Source organism: Strix aluco, chromosome 1 (genome assembly GCF_031877795.1).
Source record: "Strix aluco isolate bStrAlu1 chromosome 1, bStrAlu1.hap1, whole genome shotgun sequence".
NCBI lineage: Eukaryota > Metazoa > Chordata > Aves > Strigiformes > Strigidae > Strix > Strix aluco.
Window position 1 is genome coordinate 147679376 of NC_133931.1, and position 25289 is coordinate 147704664.

Sequence of the window (25289 nt, forward strand, 5' to 3'; positions counted from 1 at the left end):
GATTTTCAAAATGGACATGAAGACTTCTACTAAGAATTTCCACTTAACCAATGCTTAAATTACCTACTTGCATGAAAGCACTGCTCAGCCACCACCATACTCCCTCTTTCCTCACTCCTTTTTCCTTTATTTTAAAAACAGTTGAGCTCTCAGAATTTTTGATTCTTTGAAAGGCTAAAAATTGAGAAAGGGTTTTGACTTCCATTAAAAAAAAAAAAAATAAAATCAGTCTTCTCTTGTTCTTTCCCTGTGCCCCAGTATACAAAGACCTTTAAATTAAACTATTTCAATACAGATTTACTTCCACAAGTTACATTTATGGCAGAACATAATTTATCCATGCTTTAAATCGTGCATACAAGCAGCCTCACTGAAGTTAACAGGACTGTTTAACAAATCAAACATTGGGGTCGCTTCGTTAGTCATGTTTCTATTAGACCCTCACCTGTGATGAGTTCCCATTCATATCCCTTCTCTTCATGTTCCCTTCCTACTACTGTTTCAAGCAACTTGTCAATAATGTACACACTGCACCAACTACAATGCAAAACCCGAATAAGAATATCTAAAAATAGAAAAAAAATAGAAAGTATACTTGCCTAAGGTAGAAAACATCTGAAAATGCTAACTATTAGAAACAGTAATAATGAAGATACCAGCTGGGTTTGAAACAATACTGACTTGTCATTGCCCATTGATCACATTTCCCTGTATTTCACCTGACAGTATTTCCCCCTCCTGAAGACTTTCCCACCACCACCCATCAGAGATTCTATTTCATAGTTAAAAAACAAAAATCCAGTTGTGCTATATTACCCCACATTTGAAAACTTGTACCTTTTTATTTCCTATATTAAGCAGTTAACAGGATCAAGAAATTGTATTAAAAAGAGCTGTTCCTTATATTTGCTCTTTGCAACAAAAGCTGCTGACATAAGCATTACTTAAACAGTGTCATGCCTAGTATTCCTTACAACTGCTATTTTAGTGTGTTCTTTCTAGCAACATTCATTCTTACCATACAATCTGCACTCTTCAATTATTTATATAGCTGTTACTCTATTCTGTAGAGCTACCTGAAGACACTAGAACTGCAGACAAGTTACAGTATGCCTTCAGAATTTACAAGTTACTGAAAACACTTAAAAGAATTCCAGACACAAGTGAAAACAACAACCAACTGTAACAAATAAAAAACCACCAAAGCACCTCGCATGCCTTCCAGGTAATGTGCTTTATCCCCACCTAGTGGAAAACACATAGATTAAACCCGAGACAAAACAATCGATGCACATAAGCCTGTCCACATAAGCTTGGAGTGTGGCATGACAGCAGCAGATCTGTGGAGACACATTCAGTGCTGAGAACCCAACATCCCAACTATATATGCTTCGAGAGCAGCACGGGAGAAGGACTTTACTTCAGGCTAGCTCTAGTCTGGTCCCTGAATGCCCAGGAATGGTTGGGGTGCATCTTCTTAGTTTCATCCAGAAAGATACCCAGTTCCCATACTTCTGACTGCTCCGTAATGCAAGGCACAGAAGGAAGTGGCGATAAGGAGATTTGCTTCAAAAGTACATTTCTGTAGTAATGTAAATGTGCCCATAAGAAAAAGAGCCAAAGGAACATTTCCAAATTAAACCAAATCCTGTTTGAAGTGATGGCCATGCAAGGATTCTATTTGCGAGTCTTACATACATCGAACATTGGCTCACTCAAATCTTGTTTGACTTGAGATTACATAATCATAATTATTAATGGCCATAATAAGAAACCTAAAATAGTCTGCATCTTCAAACAATCACATTTAAATCTTTTAAATTTATTGTGTAACTTCAACGTGACTGTAAAGTCCTAGAGACTGTAACTTTCATCATGTAAAACAGTAAGCATGCACTAGACTTTTTTTTTAACTTAATGCATTTTATCACTGTTAAGCTATCTTAATTTCCTTTTTGAGATCCTAAGCACATCTATGTTACACAGCGAGTCCCTCACAACAGACACTTGCCCCAGAGTAAAGGAGGTATAGCAAGATTCTGGAAACCTTGTTACAAAAAGCTGCTTTCCTGACAAGCTACATGCAACTACCCTAAAGAAAAGTGCTAGAGCTCCTTAAAGAAAGTTTGTGATATCTTTTAACATAGGCATTCTATTGTTTCTTAAAAAAAACACACAAAAAACCAATTAAAAAACCCCCAACCGACAAAAACCAAAACCAAAACCCAAGCAGGTTTTGCCCAAACTTTCCAAGTAGTCCAGTCCAAGCCACGTACCAGCATAGGACACTTCGATCTGATCGGCTACTTATAAGAAATTGTAAAGCTTTATTTTCTGTTATATGGGCAACGGCTAGGAAATCTCACCTATATAAGTGTACTATTTCCAAGAAACAAGTCAGTCTATGAGAATATTTAAAGTTAATTTTACTGGGATGTTAATCTTTCACTCAATTTTACACTTTATATCTCTTTGTTAACCCTTTATTTTGCTTGAACAAGGAATTTAAAAGAATGCTATAAATGCAGTCAAATCTATTTATAGAAAAATTTCTTAAAAATAAAGGTACCTTCTGTTTAGATTTTTCTAACTCCTTCCTGAGACTGTTGCACTCTTGCTTGAGCTTTTCTAGATCCCGTTCCAGACTGTGCACTTTCAAGTCACTGCTCAGCTTCTCTATTTCCCAGCTGGACTGACTACAATTCAGATTCTTCATCACTGTAAGAAGACAAGCAAGACAATCAGATTTCAGTCTCTGTTCAAGACATGTAAGGTTTCACTTTAACCAGCCCATGCCCTACAAAAAAATATCCTGTACATTCTGAAGAAACTGCAGTCTATGTCAACAGAGAAATAATAACACTGGTAAAGTTGTTGGCAGAGAATTAATCTATTTTCTGAGCTTAAAGTATGAAGCCCTACTTTTCAAGAGTGCACTGGAGATTTTACATAAAGAAAAAGGAAGTGACAGCATAAAAAGGCACTGGAAATACAAAAGATCTGTTAATGACAAACACACATGATATATACACCCACTTGCATACTTCTTACATGCTTTGAAAACGTGAGCCTTCTCCCCCCTCAGATTTATATAATTTGTCCTAAGTTTTTCCCAAGTTTAATATCAAGCAGTTCCAAACAGAACTACTAGTCAAAACAGAAGAGTAAAGTCTAGAAGTTACATAAATCTTATTAGACAGAACAAATTCACATGATGTCTATTAAGAAGCAACCTAAGATGACCCTAGCATCAAATCACTAGTAGGAGGCTGGTTAGACAGAAAAAGAACACAACAGGAAGAAAACCCCCAAGTCTTCAACTGCATGGTACACTCACTTCTAGACTTAACAATTTAAACAAGCTTAAGCTACACTGATTTTTCTTAAACAAGGTACTCAGAGCCCACTTATGAATAAAACTGATTACTAAATAAGGCTTGAAATCACCACACTTTCAGAGCTCTCTTTATAAACTCCGCACTTCTTACCTCCTTAAACCATGATGTCCTCAACAATGATACTACAACTACATGTGGTTTCTCCTTCTAGGTTTAAAAGCTTGTACAACTGAAGTAGTGCATTACATGCTTGAGGTCCTCTTGGAAAGTAATCCAACTCGAGCACAGCAATACTTACAACCACCTTTCAACTGACTGCATTTGTACAAAATCTGAAGTCCAGTCCATCTCTAACTTTACACAGATGGTATTTTCTTCTTCTCTTTTCTTGTAACAGTATCCTAATAAAGATTATTTTTTCTTCCATAGTGTTTTATTTTACATACCTATGATCTCACAGCACTCTTTACAATGGCACTAACAGAAGATGGATCTAAGGCTTTTGGAATTGCCAGGGTACACTGTTTATTTCTCTTTCCATCAGGCTCTCTACAACCAGCATCTTTCTACCTCTCCTCACTCCTCAGCCCTGTAAAGAGCTGTTGTTGACGGCAGCCATTGCTATACAACATCCTCTTGTACCTGTCATGTGCCAGCAGTGAAATAAAGCAGTATACCAGATCATCTGCAGGTACCAGGGAAGTGGTATCGACTGGATAGTATTTGATACTTGAATAAGTATGCCCCCACTTCACTCTGAGGAAGGTGGTGGGGTCCAGAGATGCACATGACTAGCCTATAAGCTGCACATTCCTCAAATTATTAAATAACCTACAGTGGAAGAACATGACAGCCTCAGATCTTTACCAGGAAGCCCTCGTCTATGACAATAGAACAAGTCTATCACCATTTACAGGACTGAACACATTTACAAGCTCAAAGTACCTCACTGCAGTACACTGTCTTACCTAGCCACTATATAGGGTTAAACCTCTTCATGGCCTGAGATCATAATATAACCACTAAGACTAATCAACATACATTAAGATGAAGTAACCAAATGCATACCTTGTTGAGTTTCCACCTCAGTTTTTAGTTGTAACAGCTCTACTTCTTTAGACTGCAATTGTTCATTCAAAGTTTTCAAGGATTCCTCACTTTCTTTCATCTGTTTTCAAGGAGGGGGAAGGAGGGAAGCCATTTGTGAAGCTTTTTTCTATCATATCTGACAATTCAATTTCTTTTTTTAAGAACAAGAAAACTATTGCTTTGACTTTTTTTTTAGCATTAGCCTAGCCCAGTAATAAAATTGAGATACTTAAAACTGTGATTCCTCCATAAAGTATCATCATGTACTTTAAAAACCTAAAGGAGTGATAAAACAAACACCACAGACTTTCATCAAATATAATTAATTTTACAGTAAACATTTACTAACTATGCAGTACTTGTATAACATGCATTTGAGTCACTACTTAAAAAGGCATACCATTTTATCCAGTTTGCTTTTCAGATTATCTCGGTCAATGCAGGCCTCTCGATAGGCCTGGTATGCCTTATTTACTTGTTCACGTCCAACTGAACTGCATTCCTCTTCCAGTCGGGAGCCAAGCAGCTAAAGTTTAAACAGACATGAGAAATAAGAAGTTTCGTATGCTACAGTGAGAACTCCAAAACTAGAAGTGCAACAGTACAGCCTGCAACATTAAACTAACAGCATTTTTTCTTTAGGTTAGAAAATAATCAAACATATTGATATGGACGAAAATTTTTTACTGAAGTCCACCAAAGGCTGTCTACAAATTCTACAATCTCTAACCGTACTTAATGCTTGCTAGTTTATTGCTATGAGTATTTAAAAACCATCCACAAGTCATGATTACTCACACTGACAACCCCGTAATAATATTTTTTCCAGGCTCTGAAGATGTACAAACTGCTTTTTGGAAAAAGAGTTTTAAGCATATAAAGACACAACATATAGAAAATGAAGAGGAAAATGAACATCATTTTTTTAATGACTCATCATTTAAACAAATACTTTTTTTCCAGTGTATTTATGTGAGAAACGCCAAAGCAGAATTATGTTACAAATAACTATTAACTTCCAGGTCACTGATATCTCACTGCCTGCTAGGGGACAAGCAAGGAGGAATAAGCACTACCAACCAGATTGTCAGAAAGAGGGGAGCAGAGATAAAATATATTCAGTATTTTTAATAAGACAGCAAGAAGTCTTACATCAAACTATATCTGTCTGTATAGAAAGTTCTTGTTTTGACTAAGTCTTACACTATCCTTTTCATTCTGTTTATCCTGCTCACTTTAAATTGTTGAGGCATTTAAACACATTCAATGTACCTAATGTGGATATTTGCGACAGATTTATAAAAGAGCCATACAATAAAAAATATTTTAAAAATCGAAGAGGTGACAGTTATGTATCTACCTTGAATATCTCCTCTTTTAGGTGTTCGCTTGAAAGAAAGTATGGGAAAGCAAGCCATAAAGATAGGAAGCTTCTGCCCTTTGCTTTCTGTATTGACCCTCAAAGTATGTGTACTACTCATTTTAAGTTTTGTCCTTTACATTTTCCTCCTTCAAATAAAGCCATTCAGATAGAACATAAGCCTTACCAAACTTTTGGAAAGTTTCCATACACTTTGAAATTATTTAAAACTCAAAAGGGTTAACTCCCCATATCATACAGGTATACTAGCCATTAACAAAGACTGAAAATCCGTTCTATTACTTAACAGTTTAGGCCTTCTCGATGCCCCTCTCTCATAGAAACATTTCTGTGGTATTCACAAACTAAACCAGAAGTTTTCTCTATGGAAAACAAAGTATCATCTTCAAGACAATTAAGCTGAACCAGGCCAAACCAAAAGAGACAAGACTAAACAGGATTGTCAAGGTCAAGTCCTGGTTTTTGTGATTTTCAGTAACCACATAAAAGGTGTCACACAGCATGGCTCAGAGAATATTCAGTCTAGAGCTCTATTCCTATCCCCACCCCCACCCCCCCCCCAGGACCTTATATAAAGAAAGTGCTGAGAAAGATTTGCCTTTTGACAGAAAGTCAATCCTGTCAAACTAGTCACCAAGAATTCCCAAATAAGCGTTTCAAAATTGTATTGAGTGTGACTCAAGCTCTTCATTCCAATGCCACAAAATAATATATACTTTGTAAGCTTTTAAGTCAATAGCACATACTTAGGACTAAGTCCTAATAAGTATCTCAGCTCTAACTCTAGGATCTACCTTTCCATCTTATATTAATAAAGAAAGCAACCTGTCAAAGTCAAGACCTTCTGCAGTACAAAGACACTCACTACTGAATGATGGATATACATTTAATGATAGCATTCTTTACTTGGGGCTGAAAAGCCAGCACCATGGTAAATTTTTAGCTTTCACGACCTTCACTAGACTAAGGCCATGAGAAACTGCATATAAAACAAACCCCAGATTCCTTTATGTTTTAGAATTATCACACCAAAAAATAGCCAGCCAACACCTTTATGTTAAGCATTGCAACTTTTGTATTTCATGTTTGAGACTGCTAGATATTCTTAACAACCAATTTTTCCTTATTTCAGTATGCTGAGCCCAAGAGATTCTTTGATAAAGAGGCAGATAATACAGTAACGATCCAATGCAACCACATGTCTTTCTCAATCAAAACTAGTGTCTTTGCAGGGCATTACTGCATTGCATCGCACACACGCCCAGTAAGAATAAAAAATTCCAGTATGATGTAACTAGACTACCAGAGGAACAAACTGTGTTTCACTTAAATAAAACAATTTACCAGAACTTTTTAACTTGGAAATTATTTTAAGTACATTTTTTAAATACTTAACCATCTGCTCCATCATCCAGCCAGGAGCAAAAAAGTAGTGCTACCAGAAGCTGGTAAATCGACTTTTTTCTTACCTTCTCTTCTAGAATTCTCACTCTTTTTTTTAAGAAGGAGTTCTCCTTCTCTGTCTCCTTTAGTCGTTTCTTGATATCTTCATATGCAGTGACAAGTGCGAAGTGTGAGGCAACAGACTCATCTCCATTGTAAGATGAAACAGGAATCTCCCCGTCTCTCTTATGAAGGTTGTCTGCTTTTTCGTGGTTCAAAATACAGATGTCATCCTCTACCAACTCCTCCATGACAGCTGTTAAAAAGACAGAGATGAGTGCAAAATTTTCACAAAGACAAATTCATCAAGAGTCTCAAGTCTGAAAACCTTCCAAAATAATACTGCAGGGTGTTTCTAAGTATGCCAAGACTCAATAATTAGGAAATATCTTAATCTTGCAGAAAAATCTTGAAATCCATTTTACATTGAAAATACGCTGGTTAGAAAAGAAGCATCTTTCACTATTACTTGATAAAAGTATTTTGAGTACACACCAGATTCATGAACCCCCAAATTCATTTTTAAGGCTTAACACCATCCTAGAATTTGGCTAGTACCAGATACTCCAAAGGAATATCGTATTAGAGTTTTAGAGTTTTACTGTTCAGTGCTGGCTTGCAAAAAGAGATTATAGTTGCAGAAATCGTCTACGGTGGTTCCTGAGCACAAGTGCCATATTTCCTTCATTCTTGAATGCAAATATTTATACTTTTTCCAGATTTTAGAATGGCATCTTAAGGTACACTTGCATTAGTCCCTAAAGAGGCTGCAAGAGTAGCTATTCACAGTAGAAGTGACCAGAGTAGCTGGTCACAGTAGAAAACATCCTGCTGAACAACAATTACAGTAATTCTGGACTACAAATACAGTGAGAATGAAAACATACTTCAGTAACATGATCCGCCTCACTACCCACGGAGAAAACTGACAATAATCTGACCATAAGAAAAACATCACCCTGAAATACTAGGTAAATCCACCTGAATGACAAATGCAAAGTAACCATTAGATTGAGTTTTAGGCACAGCAAAGCACTCAATAAGAAAATATCACCTTTAAAAAAATTCCATATACTTTCTTGAACTCCAGGTCTTAAGAGAAAAGCCCCAACAGCATTTTCCTTAGTGTTACTAGTTATCAAGAACAAGTTCATGGATTTGATTTAGAAACAAACAAATCAAGCCACTCCTCCCCCCAAACCAAAACCATCGGAAGACACAGCTCATTCTTACTTAGTTATGAAAATCGAGATTCCTTGCATTTATATGCAATACTAACAAATGCTATACAGTACATGGTAACATCTCTCCCTCCCCTTAAACTATTGATGCTACTTCTACCAAAAGCAGGTTTTTATTTTTATCTTTTCCACTTGAACAAATCCTTAGGTTCCTGATGATTACCTAATGAACCAACAGAAATGATGGAATGAAAGAAATGAGCATAATGAAGACAGTTCGTGAAAAAGTTATTTCAACAGAAAACTGACCTGACCAGCAGAACTTTGCAGGAAAGGCAGGCATCAGTAGGGGGAAAATCCTCAGCGACAATCGCTGCTTTTACTGGGTATTTGTTATTTAAATTTAAACTAGACTTCCACTTGTTTTAGATACTAGGAGGTAAAGGGATCAACTGCCCTGGAGCTTATCGATGTGGTCAAATTTCTCTCACTGTGCCAGCAATGGAAAACTTACATGACGGCAGCATTATGAAGAGCTGTAGTACAGCTATAGCTGAACAATGGTCCTGTTATCACATTTGTCTCCATTTGCTCCAAGCCAGTTAGACAACATGATAAAAAGCTGTGACAGCTCGTTTATACTAACTAGACAGCAGTGGAATTGCAACAGTGAAAAAAGACAAGAAAACTACAAACCAAAACTGAAGTCCTTTTAATGGTTATCTTCAGGAGGTGAACAGATGCCTTGCATGCTGTTTGATGTATTCTAACAAAACAGGTAGCCTGAGCTTCCCTTGCCTGGTGCTCTGCCTCATACTTAAGTAGAAAGAGCCTTGCAAAAAAGGTTTGTTTACTTTTCACTCTAAGAATAACATCACTTCATGCACAAGGTGACCTTGACCAAAAGCACTACATCAAACTCCATTAACTGACTGAAGGAATTGCTCATTTTGTCTTCTAAGATGAGCATGACATACTAGCTTTTCCTCCCTCGTTTTACCAAGGGCCCTGCAAGTCTTGTCACCCATGTCATCAAATTCCAAGAGCTTGCCTTCTTAAGGCAACACATCTCCTTTTCTCCGAACACTAGACTCAAGTGTCATTAACGAAGTGTCACAGCTTATCATTATCTCTTGAAGAAAGCAGCAGATGGTGTGACCTTGTACATAAAATACATCTTTATCCCCACGCTTTCCTATAGCTCCTAAACTTGAGCATCATACAATTCCTATTTATTGCACATATCAGTTCCACCAGGAGATGGCAATAAGGGAAAACAGTAGACAACATCAGAACACAAGACCGTATTTATTCTGTATTTTGCTAACTAAAACTTATTGCCTTTATGAGCTTCCAAAAGAGCAAGACCTTCCAAATAAGACTTGGCATACACAACTACTATTTTATAAATTCAGGCACACACTTAATCTACACCTACTAAGCGGACTAGTTACACTAACATTTTTTTTTTTTTTTACTTGATCTCATTTCATTTACGGGATTATTCAACTCTGGTTTTCTGATGTTGCTCTAAGCCTGCACTGGATGCTATTTAGAAGATAAGCATGTAATTCCACATCATTCAAAGTGGCTTGTAATAAATGTTTTTATGAATTTCTACACACAAGATAACTGTTTCAGAAAGATCTGATATGCACATTTTTGACTAATCTTACTGGATACTAAGTGACAACAAACTGCCTATAAAACAAAAGTCTACTTCTCCTGAGACAGGTGCCCAAATAGGACACCTTCCTCCCAGCTCATCTCTTTTAAAGACAGATCTGATGATGTAACACTTTGGAGGGGAAGTGGCAACACACCTTACACAGGCTTAAATGAACTAAGCGGGATATTCAGAGGGAATTGTGTGATATTTAAACTTTTTGCTTCAATTATTAAAAATTGTCCTGGTTTAGCCAGGATAGGGTTAAGTTTCCCCAGCAGTGGGGGGGAAGCTCTAGCCGGGTTATTCATATATCATGCTGACGTCACATCCTGGTGTGAGCGCGGGAAGAATCGGTGATCGCGTGGGTTGGCGCAGCCGGTTCTCTCACTGCTGTATCGGTATATACTTTGCTCTGTTCATTGTTATCACTGTTATTGTTATTGTTTGTTGTGTTGCTGTTGCTCTGTGTATTAAACCTGTCCTTATCTCAGTCTCGGCGCTTTGTATTTCACTCCCTTTGTGGGGGAGGGGCAGCGGCCACGTGGTCTCAGACCCCGGCAGGGGCTAAACCACCACAACTTTGGCGCTCCAACGTGGGGCTGGAGAAGACTGAGATAAGGACAAAAGGAGAAGGTGTATTAGAGCAATCTGTTAGGTGTAATTTTTCTGTTTTTATTTGCATTTGTTTGATAAGAAATGTTTGCAATGCTGACCAGTTTGCTTACGTGGTGGGGCTGGATTAATCCTTATATCCATTGTGCATTCCCAGTGCTGATGATTGTTTTTGGTGGAAAATGTGTCAAGGGTCTTGTTTTGCTGTATTGGCTGCAAACTGCTTATAATATGCTTGTATCGCTGCTTGTGGGGGTGAACCGATATCTGTTTGCTGCCTGGGCTTTTGTTAAGGGTCTCACCCCCTCTATGGGTGAGCCAGGGGAAGAGATTCTCTCGGTTTTTGAGAGTTTCAGCTATCCCTGGAGCATCCAGGCCACTGTGTTCACGGCACAGTGCTTTCTAATGTCTGCCAGATCTTGTTTTGGGCCACGCGGTATTTCTCCAACAATAGCACCACCCGGAAACCTGCCCTGAGGGCAGATAGTTGTAAATGGCAGGGTGTGGGGGAAAAGATGGTCAAGTGCCTGAGTCAGTGGTCATCCCCAATGCTTTGGGATTTCACTCCCGAACAAGTGCAGAGTCCTGATAAACTGGTGGAGCATTTGGAAGAGGTGTGCTGCCAATCTGACAAACCCCGGGAGACACAAATCCTTGCGATGTGCTGGGGGCTTGCCCATGCTTACCGCATCGCCCTTAACACTGATCACTGCCCTCAAGGAGGAGAAGGGGCTGCAGAATCTGAAAGTGAACTTACTGGTACAGCAGCTGGGCCAGGGGGACAGGCAGTGTCAGTACCAGTTGCCTCCACCAGCAGAGCAGCTGAGCCAGAGGGACAAGTAGTACCAATATCAGTCGCCCCAATACAGAAAACCAAATATACCAAAAAATCCCCTCGCAATGTGCAGGGTGATAATGAACCAGGCCCATCACGAGAGCAGGAGGAAGAGCCGGAGGTAACCATCCGATCTCTATCCCTGAGTGAGTTGCGAGATATGCGGAAGGATTTCAGCCGCAGTCCAGGCGAGCAAATTTGCACCTGGCTGCTCCGATGCTGGGATAGTGGAGCTGCTGGTTTGGAATTGGAGGGGAGAGAGGCCAAGCAGCTGGGACCTTTAGCCAAGCAGGCTGGTATTGACAAGGCAATAGGGAAACAGGCTCAAACCCTCAGCCTTTGGAGGCAACTCCTGCTCGCTGTGAGGGAGAGGTACCCCTACAAGGATGATTCTCTATGTCAGTTAGGCAAGTGGACAGACATGGAGAAAGGCATTCAAAACCTCAGGGAAATGGCTGTGTTTGACATGATCTATGGTGATCTGAATGATGAGCAGTCACCAATGGATCCAGATCAGGCCCCTTGCACACAGCTGATGTGGCGGAAGTTCCTGCAAAGTGGACCAGAGGGACATTCCAAAGCATTAGCAGTAGCGTCCTGGTGGCGAGACACCCAGACTCAGACAGTGCACGAAGTGATTATCCAGCTCCGGCAATATGAGGGAAGTCTCCCTTCCTCCCAACATGCTTTGGTTTCAGCTGTAGAGGAATTGTCTCAGAGGCTCCAGAAAGTGGAACAGGACATGTCCTATATTCCACCTGCACGGGCCAATGTCTCAGCTATTAGAAGCAGGCGTTTCCCCACCCAAGAGAAGGGCATGGAAGACACACACCACAGGGCACCCTGTGGTTCTTCCTCCGCGACCATGGGGAAAACATGAGAAGGTGGCATGGACAGTCCACTCCCGCCCTAGCTGCACGAGTACAGCAACTGAAAGGGAAGACCACCATGAAAGGGGAGTCTTCCAAGAGAGATGCAGCTCCAGTGTCTAGTCAGAAATCCCCCAGACAGAATAGAATGGCCAACAGTATGCTTGACCCTCCTGAGGGGACCAGGAAGTCATTCTTGCAGGAGTCACTCTTAGATCAAGTGAGTGATGGTGAGCAGGATTAGAGGGGCCCTGCCTCCAGCCAGGTGGAGGAAAGGGATAATCGGATTTACTGGAAGGTGTGGATCCGATGGCCTGGCACATCAGAACCACAAGAATATAAGGCCTTGGTAGACACTGGCGCACAGTGCACCCTGATGCCATCAAGCCACAGTGGGGTCGAATCCATCTGCATCTCCAGAGTGACAGGGGGGTCCCAACAGCTGACCCTATTAGAAGCTGAAGTAAGCTTAACTGGGAAGGACTGGCATAAGCACCCCATTGTGACTGGCCCAGATGCCTCATGCATCCTAGGTATAGATTACCTCAGGAGAGGGTACTTTAAAGACCCAAAAGGATACCGGTAGGCCTTTGGTATAGCTGCCCTGGAGGAGGTTGAGCAATTGTCCACCTTACCCGGCCTCTCAGAGGACCCCTCGGTGGTGGGGTTGCTTAAGATTGAAGAGCAGCGAGTGCCAATTGCCACCAAGACGGTGCACCGGCGGCAGTACCGCACTAACCGAGATTCCCTGGTCCCCATCCATCAGCTGATCCGTCGACTAGAAAGCCAGAAGGTGATCAGCAAGACTCATTCACCTTTCAACAGCCCTATATGGCCAGTGAGAAAACCTAATGGCGAATGGAGACTAACTGTGGACTACCGTGGCCTGAATGAAGTTACGCCAGCGATGAGTGCTGCAGTGCCAGACATGCTAGAGCTCCAGTATGAGATGGAGTCGAAGGCAGCCAAGTGGTACGCCACGACTGACATCGCTAACGCGTTTTTCTCCATTCCAATAGCACCAGAGCGCAGGCCACAGTTTGCGTTCACTTGGAGGGGTATCCAGTACACCTGGAATCGATTGCCCCAGGGGTGGAAACACAGCTCCACCATTTGCCATAGACTGGTCCACACTGCACTGGAGAAAGGTGGGGCTCCAGAACACCTGCAGTTCATTGATGATATCATTGTATGGGGGGACACAGCTGAGGAAGTCTTTGAGAAAGAAAAGAAGATAATTGAAATCCTCCTGAAGGCTGGTTTTGCCATCAAGCAACAGAAAGTTAAGGGGCCTGGAAGGTAGATTCAGTTCCTAGGAATAAAACGGCAAGATGGGCGTCGCCACATCCCAATGGAGGTGATGAGATAACAGCCATGGCCCCACCAACCACTAAAAAGGAGACTTAGTCTTTCCTGGGCGCTGTGGGGTTCTGGAGGATGCACATCCCAAACTACAGCCTGATTGTGAGCCCTCTCTACCACGTAACCCGCAAGAAGAATGATTCTAAATGGGGCCCAGAGCAACAACAAGCCTTTGAACAAATTAAGCAGGAGATTACCCAGGCAGTGGCCCTCGGGCCAGTCCGGACAGGGCAGGAGATTAAGAACGTGCTCTACACCGCAGCCGGGGAAAATGGCCCTTCCTGGAGCCTTTGGCAGAGAGCAGATGGGGAATCCTGAGGCCGACCTCTAGGCTTTTGGAGCCGGGGATACAAAGGCTCTGAATCTAACTACACACTGACTGAGAAGGAGATACTGGCAGCGTACGAAGGAATTTGAGCTGCCTCAGAAGTGGTCGGCACTGAGACACAGCTCCTCCTGGCACCCCGACTGCCAGTGCTGGGATGGATGTTCAAAGGAAAGGCTCCTTCCACACATCATGCAACAGATGCCACGTGGAGTAAATGGGTTGCGTTGATAACACAACGGGCTCGAATAGGGAACCTCGACCCCCCAGGATTAGTAAAAATGATCATAAACTGGCCAGAGAGCAAAGATGCTGGGATGTCACCAGAACAAGAGGTGAAACGTGCTGAGGAGGCCCCACCATATAACGAGCTGCCAGATGAGGAGAAACGATATGCCCTGTTCACTGATGGGTCTTGCCGCATTGTGGGAAAACATCGACGATGGAAGGCTGCAGTGTGGCATCCCGCATGAGAAACCACTGAATCTGTTGAGGGACAAGGTGAATCGAGCCAGTTCGCAGAGGTGAAAGCCATCCAATTGGCTTTGGAGATTGCTGAGCGAGAAAAGTGGCCGAGGCGCTATCTCTACACTGACTCGTGGGTGATGGCAAGTGCCCTGTGGATGTGGTTGCAGCAATGGAAACAGAACAACTGGCAACGCAAGGGCAGACCCATCTGGGCCGCTGAAGTATGGCAGGACATTGCAGCCCGGGTGGAGAACCTCGTTGTGAAGGTGCGCCATGTGGATGCCCATATACCCAAGAGTCGGGCCACTGATGAACATCAACATAACCAGCAGGCAGACCAGGCTGCTAAGATCAAAGTGGCTCAGGTGGACTTGGACTGGCAGCGTAAAGGTGAACTGTTCATAGCCCAGTGGGCCCATGAGACCTCGGGCCACCAAGGCAGAGATGCAACATACAGGTGGGCTCGAGATTGAGGGGTGGACCTCACCATTGACACCATCGCAGAGATCATCCACGGATGTGAGACATGTGCTGCAATCAAACAAGCCAAACGGGTGAAGCCCCAGCAGAATGGAGATAGATGGATGAAATATAAATATGGAGAGGCCTGGCAGATCGACTACATCACACTGCCACAGACCCGTCGAGGCAAGCGCCACGTGCTCACAATGGTGGAAGCAACCACTGGGTGGCTCGAAATTTATCCAGTGTCCCACGCCACTGCCCAGAATACCATCCTGGGCCTTGAAGAGCGAGTCCTGTGGCGACACGGCACTCCAGAGAGGATTGAGTCAGACAATGGGACTCACTTCCGAAATAACCTCATAGATGCCTGGGCAGAAGAACTCGGCATCGAGTGGGTCTACCACATCCCCTACCACGCACCAGCCTCTGGGAAGATCGAGCACTACAATGGACTGTTAAAAACTACATTGAGAGCAATGCGGGGTGGAACCTTCAAACACCGGGACACCCATCTGACAAAGGCCACTTGGTTAGTGAACACAAGAGGATCTGCCAATCGAGCTGGCCCGGCTCAGTCAAAACTTCCACGTGTTGTAGACGGGGATAAAGTCCCTGTGGTGCGCATGGGAAAAATGGTCCGGGTTAGTCCTGCGCTGGGCAAAGGCAAACCCATCCACGGGATTGTTTTTGCTCAAGGACCTGGGTGCACCTGGTGGGTGATGCAGAAGGATGGAGAGGTCCGATGCGTACCACAAGGGGACTTGATTGTGGGTGAAAACACACCGTGAGTTATACTGTGCTTTTGTTAATTTTTCTTTGTCAATGCTAATTGCTAAATGGCAGCTGGATGTGACGCACATGGTATAGAATAAAGGGGTGGATTATGTCCTGGTTTAGCCAGGATAGGGTTAAGTTTCCCCAGCAGTGGGGGGGAAGCTCTAGCCGGGTTATTCATATATCATGCTGACGTCACATCCTGGCGCGAGCGCGGGAAGAACTGGTGATCGCGTGGGTTGGCGCAGCCGGTTCTCTCACTGCTGTATCGGTATATACTTTGCTCTGTTCATTGTTATCACTGTTATTCTTGTTGTTGTTTGTTGTGTTGCTGTTGCTCTGTGTATTAAACCTTTCCTTATCTCAGTCTCGGGGCTTTGTATTTCACTCCCTTTGTGGGGGAGGGGCAGCGGCCGCGTGGTCTCAGACCCCGGCAGGGATTAAACCACCACAAAAATAAATAAAATTATCATGACACGTGCTTCTCTGTACTGGAAGCTCAACAGCCTGTCAAGAAGGGAAAATCACCACAATATTCATATGGTATATACTTTCTTTTTATCTTTCAATATCTCTATTAACATGAAGCATTAGTAATATCCACACATCATATTACACTGCCGCGACCACAAAAAAGCAAGGTCGTTTCAGCTTTACAAGAAACACAATTCAAATCACCATTGTCATCATGTCCAACAACATGGAAACAAAACTGAGACTTCAGACAGACACCACTTTCAAATCAATGGACAGATTTGCATTAAACTGAAATTTAAATGCCACTGAACACCAGTTTACTCAGAATTTTAGAGCATCACATGGAGGAAATATAATATTTACATTACTCTTAAGTTTAACATAGGATCACTTAAAAAAAAAAAAGCCATAACGTAGACAGACAGAAAACAAAAAGCTGTTGGTATTTTGAGATTTCCCCCTACCTCATAAAGGACTTTTCTGCTTTTGGAAAGGAGCACTACTCTTGAAACTGAAAGCACCTTTTCTTCACAAAATAAACAAGCCACTATGATTTCCAAGAGACTTCATAATGCTATTGTTAGTCAATCTGAAAGGAAAAGTCTTTACGTATTTTATTCTAAGTAGGTCCCCATTTTCTCGCATAATAATTATTCTACAAGACCGCACTGTGAAATTTTAAAAAACTGCAAAAAATGCAACAAGTTTATAGAAGAAATAAGAAAAAATGCATTTATCAAATCTCAGGTATGAGTTGATACAAAATAATTTTAACTGTTAACTCTACTAGTAAACATCAGTCTGTTGCCTGTACTTACTAAATACTCCTTTTATTGCATATTTCAAAAAAGTTTCAAATCTCACAGTCTACAGAACTATCTGACAGACATTTCCTAAGAAAAAAAAGCTCTACGACTTCTGTATTGGGTAAGTGCATGATGACTCAAAAGCAAGTTATAATATATGCACCACTAGCTGCAGTACAAACTAGATGAGCATGAAGAAAAAGTCACATTACAAAAATTAGAGCAGCATTGCTAAATATATCTAAATAAATCAACACAACCTAAAAAAGAAAACACCCCCCCCCAAAACAGTTTCTATGCTGCAAAAAAATTTCTGAAGTATTTCCAAAGAAAAATATAAATGCAAAGTTACTTCTAAAGCTAAGCACATATTAAAAGGCCAATAAAAGAGATAAGCTCATACAAGAATAAAACCTGGCTGTTAAACAGTATAAGATCAGCAGTTCTATAAAGGTCATGGTGAAATGCACAGTTCAGCCAGCTCTTTGTTTTGCTGTCAGGAAAAAGAAAAAAACAAGAGAAAGCATGCTCACAAATACTTCTCCATAAGAAGCTCCTTCAGGATACTAAAGCAATAGACAGAAACCCTTAGAAGACAAAACCTTACAAAATGGGGCTGTATCTGTAAGAAATCCGTAACTACAGCTGTAGCCTTCAATTTCACTCTTTAAGGACAGGCATCAAAATTTAGCTTCTCCAACTTATCCAGCTATGATATCACATCATTTAAAAAACATTAACTGTAAGTAACAATCGAAGTGCTTTCTGACACAAAATATGCATTAGATTATTCCACAGGTTATGACCCCTCAAATCTGGCAGTCCCAGAAAGGCTTCCAGGATGGCTCACAGCATCCAACCACAGACCTCTCTCTGCCTGTGTTTTATTCTGTTTGGCTTCTCCAGTTCAAAGCTACGCTTGTATGCACTGCTGCAAATGCCCCACAGCTGTCACTCTGAATCACCTGAGTGAGTTTTGATCTCTCTGGAGTTGCGATTCATGACATAATCTGTACTAGAGTAACCAGTTGAAGTGAAAGATTTCCCACTAAAATATTTAAAGTAATATACAGACAAGTTCATGTCTATGACTACAACTGATGTCCATCTCAGCCTACTTAAAGCAAGCTTTGAAAACCCACTTACCACACATCCCATCCCAAGAAAGATGTCCCTAATACTTTTGTCTGTGACAAAGAAACATGTTACATGTATACTTTTTTATTTTTAGAATGATCTACACATGAAACAGCCTATTTAAAAGGTCTTTAATCTTTACTTCCAGAAATACAGTAAATGAATACCAGTACTAGTGTTTATATTAAATAATTGATGTTTTAAAAAAACCTCAAACCAATCCAAATACACTGTTGACAGGACATACCATTAAGTTCTAGCAAGAATAATTAAGTCCACTGTTTATAAGCATACAAGTTTGAAGAGATGGCACCACTTAAATTTTCTTTTCCATACTGTAGAAAAGAATGGTTTCCAGAAACCACTTCCGTTGTTAATGGACGCTTAACACAGGTTATAGAACAGCTTTAGGATTTCATATATTAAATATCTCGAGAATTTTTTCCCATTTCTTACTAATTCTTGGCAGAAATATAGCTTTTCTCTTCACAGAGCTTTACAAACATTAGTCATTAACACCATGGGAGGTAGTTAAATACAAAACACATTTTACATACAAGAAACACAGGACGCAGAGGCTCCAACAGCAAACGGACCACTGCACAAACAGATTTCTGTAGTTTGCAATGCTAATCTTACTCTTGGATCAGGAGAAGAGATAGCAAAAGCAGGATTACATTAAATTTTCCCCGGTATCAAGCAGATTCCCATTTTGCCCCATCTTTTGATTTGAAAGAGAATAGAACGGTTTTCAAAATATTTCCAAACGTCAAATGCAAATAATTTCAAGATTGTATTTTCCTGATCTTTTTCAAGGCTACTGAGTCTGAACCATTTTACTTTGTTTACCTTTGTGGTGGTTTGACCTTGGCTAAATGCCAGGTACCCACCAAGTCGCTCTATCACTTCCCCCTTCTTTCTCAACAGGGCAAAGAGGGGAAAAAAAATAAGATAGGAAAAAACAAAAACAACCCTTGTGGGTAAAACAACAGCAGTTTTAATATAAGCAAAGCGAAGCAAAGGTCCGTGCGCAGAAGCAAAAAAAGAAAACAGATTTATTCTCTACTTCCCATTAACAGGCGATGTCGGGCCTTCTCAGGAAGCAGGGCTCCAATACGCATAGTGGTTGCCTCAGATGACCAAGGGTGACCCCACCCCCTTCCTCCTTCTTCCCAGCTTTATACTGAGCAGACGTCGTATGGTCTGGAATATCCCTTTGGTCAGTTGGGGTCAGCTGTCCTGGTTGCGTCCCCTCCCAAGATCTTGCCCACCCCGTCCCACTGTGGGGGGGAAATGTTGGAAAGAGCCCTGGTCTTGTGTAAGCACTACTCAGCAGTAGCCACACCACCAGTGTGCTATCAACACCCTGCCAGCTCCCAGCATAAAACACAGCACCATGAGGGCTGCTATAGGGGAAAACCAATTCTGGCTCAGCCAGACCCGGTACAACCTTCCAGACTTGAGAGGTAATGGCCTCAAGTTGCACCAGGGAAGGTTTAGACTAGATATTAGGAAGCATTTCTTTACAGAACGGGTTGTTAGGTGTTGGAATGGGCTGCCCAGGGAGGTGGTGGAGTCCCCATCCCTGGAGGTGTTTAAGAGTAGAGTCGACTTAGCGCTGAGGGATATGGTGTAGTTGGGAACTGTTAATGTTAGGTTAATGGTTGGACTGGATGATCTTCAAGGTCTTTTCCAACCTAGACAATACTGTGATTCTGTGATAATGGTAGTATGAACAGCATCCAGCTGTTAATAATAAGCATGTAATTTTTGTACTGGTTTACCTTGCCTTACATAGAAGGCTGTGTATATGCATGTAGACATAAAAAAACCTCCATTAAATTCAAGAAATTCACTTGATCCACAGGAATCCTGAATGAGTGTGTTGCAGCCCTCACCTTAATTTCAGAAAAGTTGTACTGCTTTTTTTTGCTTTTTAAAAAGACATTCCAGCATAGCAACAAAAACCACAGAAATCCTGCAATCAGCATCAAAAACTCCACAGAGGATATGGAATATATGACACATGATGCTAAAACAAGCAAGACTTCCAGTCTCTTTACACATCTATCGTTTTGCATCTCTCCCTCAGAATCTTAGGTTCTCTTTGATTCCAGTCATGAACAGTCTGTTCTACAGAGAGAGACATCGTTTTTTACAAATACTTGCTCCACTTTTAGAGAAAAAAAAAATCTGTACACTTATATTTCAGTAGCTGCTAGCTTTGACCACTGCTCATCCTTCCGTATGGGCAAAGTCCAAAGCTCCAAAGCACTCCCTAAGAGTCCATATGTACAAGGGCACAGCCCTGCAGCCTCAGCATACTTGTTCAGAAACACGTCAGCACATCAGCTAAATCAGACCTCCAAATCGCTTTCATTTTGCTGCCTCGGGGAAATGGAAAGTTACCACCTCTAAGCTCACAAACCAGATCACTGTAGTTCATCTATCATGAACATCTGGGTAAACTAGAGGAGCCAAGCAGCATCTCCATAGGTACAACAGGCAATTTTTTCTGTCTCAAGCTTTTTACAATAAATAATCTACTCTCACAAAAACTAGAAAAGTACTAAAAAGCCCATTTTAACAACGATGCTTGATAAATTTTACTTTCTCTGAATAGTTTTGTACTCCAGTATCTTCATCGCTAATTTGCAAACCCTATGCATCCTCAGCATAATGTATTCAATTTGCTTTTCTGTGGATGCTGTCACAACAACCACTTCACCTGACAACTATCAGAAAAGGAGGAAGGGGAGGGGAAGCTGGAGTAAATTAAATATTGTCCTCTCAGCATCACATAATCCTGTTTATTAAACTATTACATTTAATCCTGAAGCTCATTTGAAGCAATACTGCCAAAGAAATACAAGTAGGAGCAAGATGGCTTCTGGCTGTTAAAGCTTTCTAGCACCAAATGCAAGTACATTCAAAGGTTACTGAAAAACCCATATGTTCTCATGTTAACACTGAATATTATTTTAACAGACACTTTATTGGTGTTCATTCCTTCCCATTTCAAAATGTTTATAAAGAACAACTACTTAGGAAAGCTAAGAGGGTTTGTTTTGTTTGGTGGTGTGGTTTTTTTTTTTAAACCTTCTTTTGTAAAACAGTAAGTCCTACCTCCCACTCAATTCAACTGTCAGATTAATTAATGTTCAAAAAGCTCACAAGTTCGCTGATAAGGTATTATGAAAGCCTTGTACAATTGCATTAACTTTTAATTCAACTGGAAACATACCTCACCTGTTACAGCTATTAAAAGGCAAGTTAAACTGAGCTGCACCGATGGCCCTTGGTCATCCTGCAACTCACTAACATAATGTCTGGAGGTTTTCAAGACACAACTGGACAGGGTGCTAGATAATCTCATCTAGGCTCCATTTTCCACAAAAGGTTGGACCAGATGATCCTTCCAGGTCCTTTCCAGCCTGGGCTGTTCTATGATTCTATATTCAGGTTTACACCTCACCATTTCAGACAAACCCTGTCATTTGAACACAAGTTCCTGTTAGCAGCTTCTAAGTGGATGACTTTGAATGTTCAAGTTACTTATGCTTCACTTCCCTTCTCAAACTTCCTTTCTTCTCCCCAGACATATTGTCAAATTTTAGTAGCATCTACAATTTTATACACTAAGAACTCCACATAAAAATATTATATAATCATGTAAATAACAGTTAATTAATGCAACTCTAGTATAAACATACAGCAAAAACATAAGACTGATTGCAAATTTGACTGTGGATAAATCATATACATAAGGAGTCTCTAAAAATCCCCCTCAGCAGAACCACTGACTTCTACCAAGCTAGTTACTAGCCTGACTCTTGTATTAATCCTGTCATCGCCATTTTAACAAACTGCATCTCATTGCCACTGTAACTGTTTTATTGAGTATGAACTGTCTATCTAGACTTCCTGTTTAGAAAATACCTGTGAAAGAATGAAAACATATATCAAGAGGTAAATCCACACTGCATTTTATCCCATTTACTTCTACCTTTTCACTTATTTTCTTCAAAATCTATTCTAAAGAAGTCAGATATCAATAGCACGTGCAGTGACAGGTCTGCACTTCTTCCAGAGTAGTTTCCACTTTCCTAAGTAGACATCCCACATTTAAATAGTCATAATGCACAGTCTCCAATTTAATGCATCTATTGATATCATAAGAACAAATGCTACTGGATTTGCAACTTCATGTACAGTTTTTCCAAAACTGTAAGATGATGTTATGCCATTTCTCCACCCTGAGTATATTAAATACAGTTTCTTCATGTATTTGACCTGATTAATTTTCACGCTTTCCCCACCTTTTAACTGTCATACAGAAAGCAGAGACATACTGAAAACCAAATCAAGAGTATTTTCAGGCAATCTTAAAATTATCTCTAATTTATTACCCATTTTTGCTGCACAAAGATGTCACTTCATCTCCTTTGCTTTTTTAAAGAACTTTTTACTACTTAATTTTCACTGTAAAACATAACCTATCTAGTGTTCTAGCAATGGTCACTTTATGCTTTTCTGAACTGTAAACTGTAACATATAAGGACTGAAAAAATAAGTAGTTTTAGAGGAAGTGTGGGGTTTTGGGGGGAGAAGGTGGCCAAAATCCGGATATAATCTGATCTAGACTTCGCTCAACCAGTGTGTTGTCACTCAATCAGTTCCACCATCTGACTTCACTCAGAGTTTTTAGCTCAAATATTGTGCTTCGAATTTGGGGCAATAGTCTCTTCAATTATAGTACAGTCCGTCATCTGACAAACACTCCTATCACAAGTTCTTTTATGAAATAACAATTATTCAAAGAACAAAATACAGTAGTAATCTTAGATATTTTTTTTTTTGGTGTCTACAATAAAAATGCCACGATACATGTTCTAGCAGATAACTGGTGTTATTACCAGCAGTAGCATCTCATCACACACCAATATCCAGGAAATTAAATGTTTCCTACACTCCATAATAACACTTTTTTTAAAACTCCATCTCAGAAGACCACCTCTGCCCTTTGGAGTCCAGAACAGACTTGACTGTTATGACAACAATCTTCCCCTCACTCCTCTTTTTCCAGACCTGGCTTCCAGTATACTGATTTTACTGCATACACACAGCATATAGACAACAGGGAAATTAAGGGATTCCTCAAGAAACGCAAAAGCTCCTAAAACCACTCACTGGAAGAATTTACAGTGCGACCCACTCTCACCTGTAAGTTGCTGTAGGACACATCTATTTAAGCAGATCAGGGTAATTTCCCTACCTGGTGAAACACCAGGATTCAAAGCTGTAATTTCTTCAAAGTTGAAAGCATCAGCAGCATATCAGACTACCTCACACTCATCTGTACTCCCTTCTTCCAAACCAACACGGCCTACACCACCTATATTCCAGCCTGCTCCAGCATTTCAGCATGCTTCTGTTTTCACACCCTGCGCCAATAACCCTATTTCGCTCGTTTCCTTTGCCACGTTCCCCTGCACTAACGCATAAACCGCTGCTCCAAGAACTCGCCTCGTTTTTCAGCTTAATGGTGTGCAGCTTTTTAACCAGTTTCACTGCCGACCTGAGACCCATTCCCAAGTCCCCAGCAGTACCTCAAGGCTGCCGTCCCTCAGCGGGGGAGCCCCTCCTCGCCCAGGGACGCCCCGCGCGGCCCCGCCAGCCTACGACGAGAACGGCTCCCTTTTAAGAACCGAAACTACAGATCGGCCACAGCCGCCTCTGTCCGCCCCCAGGGGGAACCGCTCCCGTTCCACCGGGCAGCGGGGCTCCCCGGCACCCCCTCGCCAGAGACAGGCCGCGGAGCCGCCCACGGGCGACGTGACACCAGCAGCCACCTCACCCCCCGCCCCGCGCTCGGACCAACCTCTCCGGGCCTTGCTGGGGCCTAGGCGGGTCAGCAACAGGCCGTCGCCTCGGCCGGCTGGCAGCGCCGGCCGCCGCGGTCTCCGCGCGGGCCCCCGCCTCGGGCTCCCATCGCCGCCGGCCCGGCCGCGGTATCGGCCTCGGCCACCGCGGGAAATTCCCGGGGCACCAGCCCCGCCCCCCCCCGCCACCGCCGCCTCTCGAGGAAGTCAACAAGCGCCTCACGTGACGCGGGCCTCGTCCCTCGGTCCTGCTCCCTCCAGCGGGCGCGCGCTGCTCCCGGAAGGGGAGAGGCGGCACCGCCCGACCGGGGGGGGAGGGAGGGAGGGAGGGAGGGACGGCGGCCTACACAGGCCCGGCAGGCGGAGCACCCCGGGAAACCCCGTTCCTACCCTCCCCCCGCAGGCCGAGGCCTGGCTCTGCCCGGCGGGCTGACCGCTGCCGCCACCCTCCCTCAGCGGCCTCCGCGCCCCCGGGAGGCGGGGAGAGGCGAAGGGCCGGCTGCCGCGGTGGTGATGGCGGGCGCAGAGGGGCGCGGTGCGGTGCTGGAGCCGGCGGTTCCGCCGCTAACAGCCTCCCCTGAGAAGGGTGCGGGTGGCTGGCCCGGCAACGCCTGCGCTGGGCGAGCGCCCGCATCGCCGCCAGGAAGCAGGGGTATAAAACCCCACTTCTCCGCTTTTAAAGGCGCACCGAATCCCTCACCCTGCCTCGAAATAAGGCGGTAATAAAGAGAGATCAGAGCCCTGTGCCGGGGAGGTGCCCCCACTCCGCAAGCACGTACGGCGGGAAAGGCGTTTCCCCGCAGACGGAGCCGCTCTGAGCCCTCCCGAACAGAATGGCCCTTTTTTTTCCCTCCTTCCATTAAAAAAGCTGCAAACCATTTCTAGCTTCTTGAGAAGTTCACACCTGTGCACAATTGAAGGGCTAGCGAGCCACAGTGTAACTTTTTTTTTTTTTTTTTTTGCAACAACCATAGGTAAGCGCAAAGGCAGAGGTGAAAGGCAGTACATAGCCTGTTACTGCATGGGGGTGACGACATCACCGTATGTAACCTCCTCTGACAAAAACACAGCTTTTTTTCCATCAGCCAAGTTCAAAAGAAAGCAAGAATAAATCTAAATCGCAGTTCAGGACCTCTGTTTTAGGGATAAAACCAAGATGATTTGACAAGTCCAAAG

The 25289-nt window shown here is 42.4% G+C and overlaps 1 protein-coding gene across 2 annotated transcripts in view; it reads right to left on the reverse strand.

The window, feature by feature from the left end:
• The window catches only part of AZI2 (5-azacytidine induced 2), a 31484-nt gene extending 7177 nt beyond the window's left edge, over positions 1-24307 (reverse strand). Inside the window, exons 1-5 of one of the 2 annotated variants that reach the window (XM_074839121.1) lie at positions 24113-24307; positions 7278-7507; positions 4828-4953; positions 4407-4506; positions 2570-2718 (exon numbers count right to left, since the gene is read on the reverse strand). In XM_074839121.1, the coding sequence (XP_074695222.1) occupies positions 2570-2718; positions 4407-4506; positions 4828-4953; positions 7278-7502 (600 nt within the window). In that variant the 5' untranslated portion in view covers positions 7503-7507; positions 24113-24307. The remainder of the gene's footprint in view (positions 1-2569; positions 2719-4406; positions 4507-4827; positions 4954-7277; positions 7508-24112) is intronic. The other variant, XM_074839133.1, reaches the window with a different exon arrangement.
• Between the last annotated feature and the right edge of the window lie 982 nt (positions 24308-25289).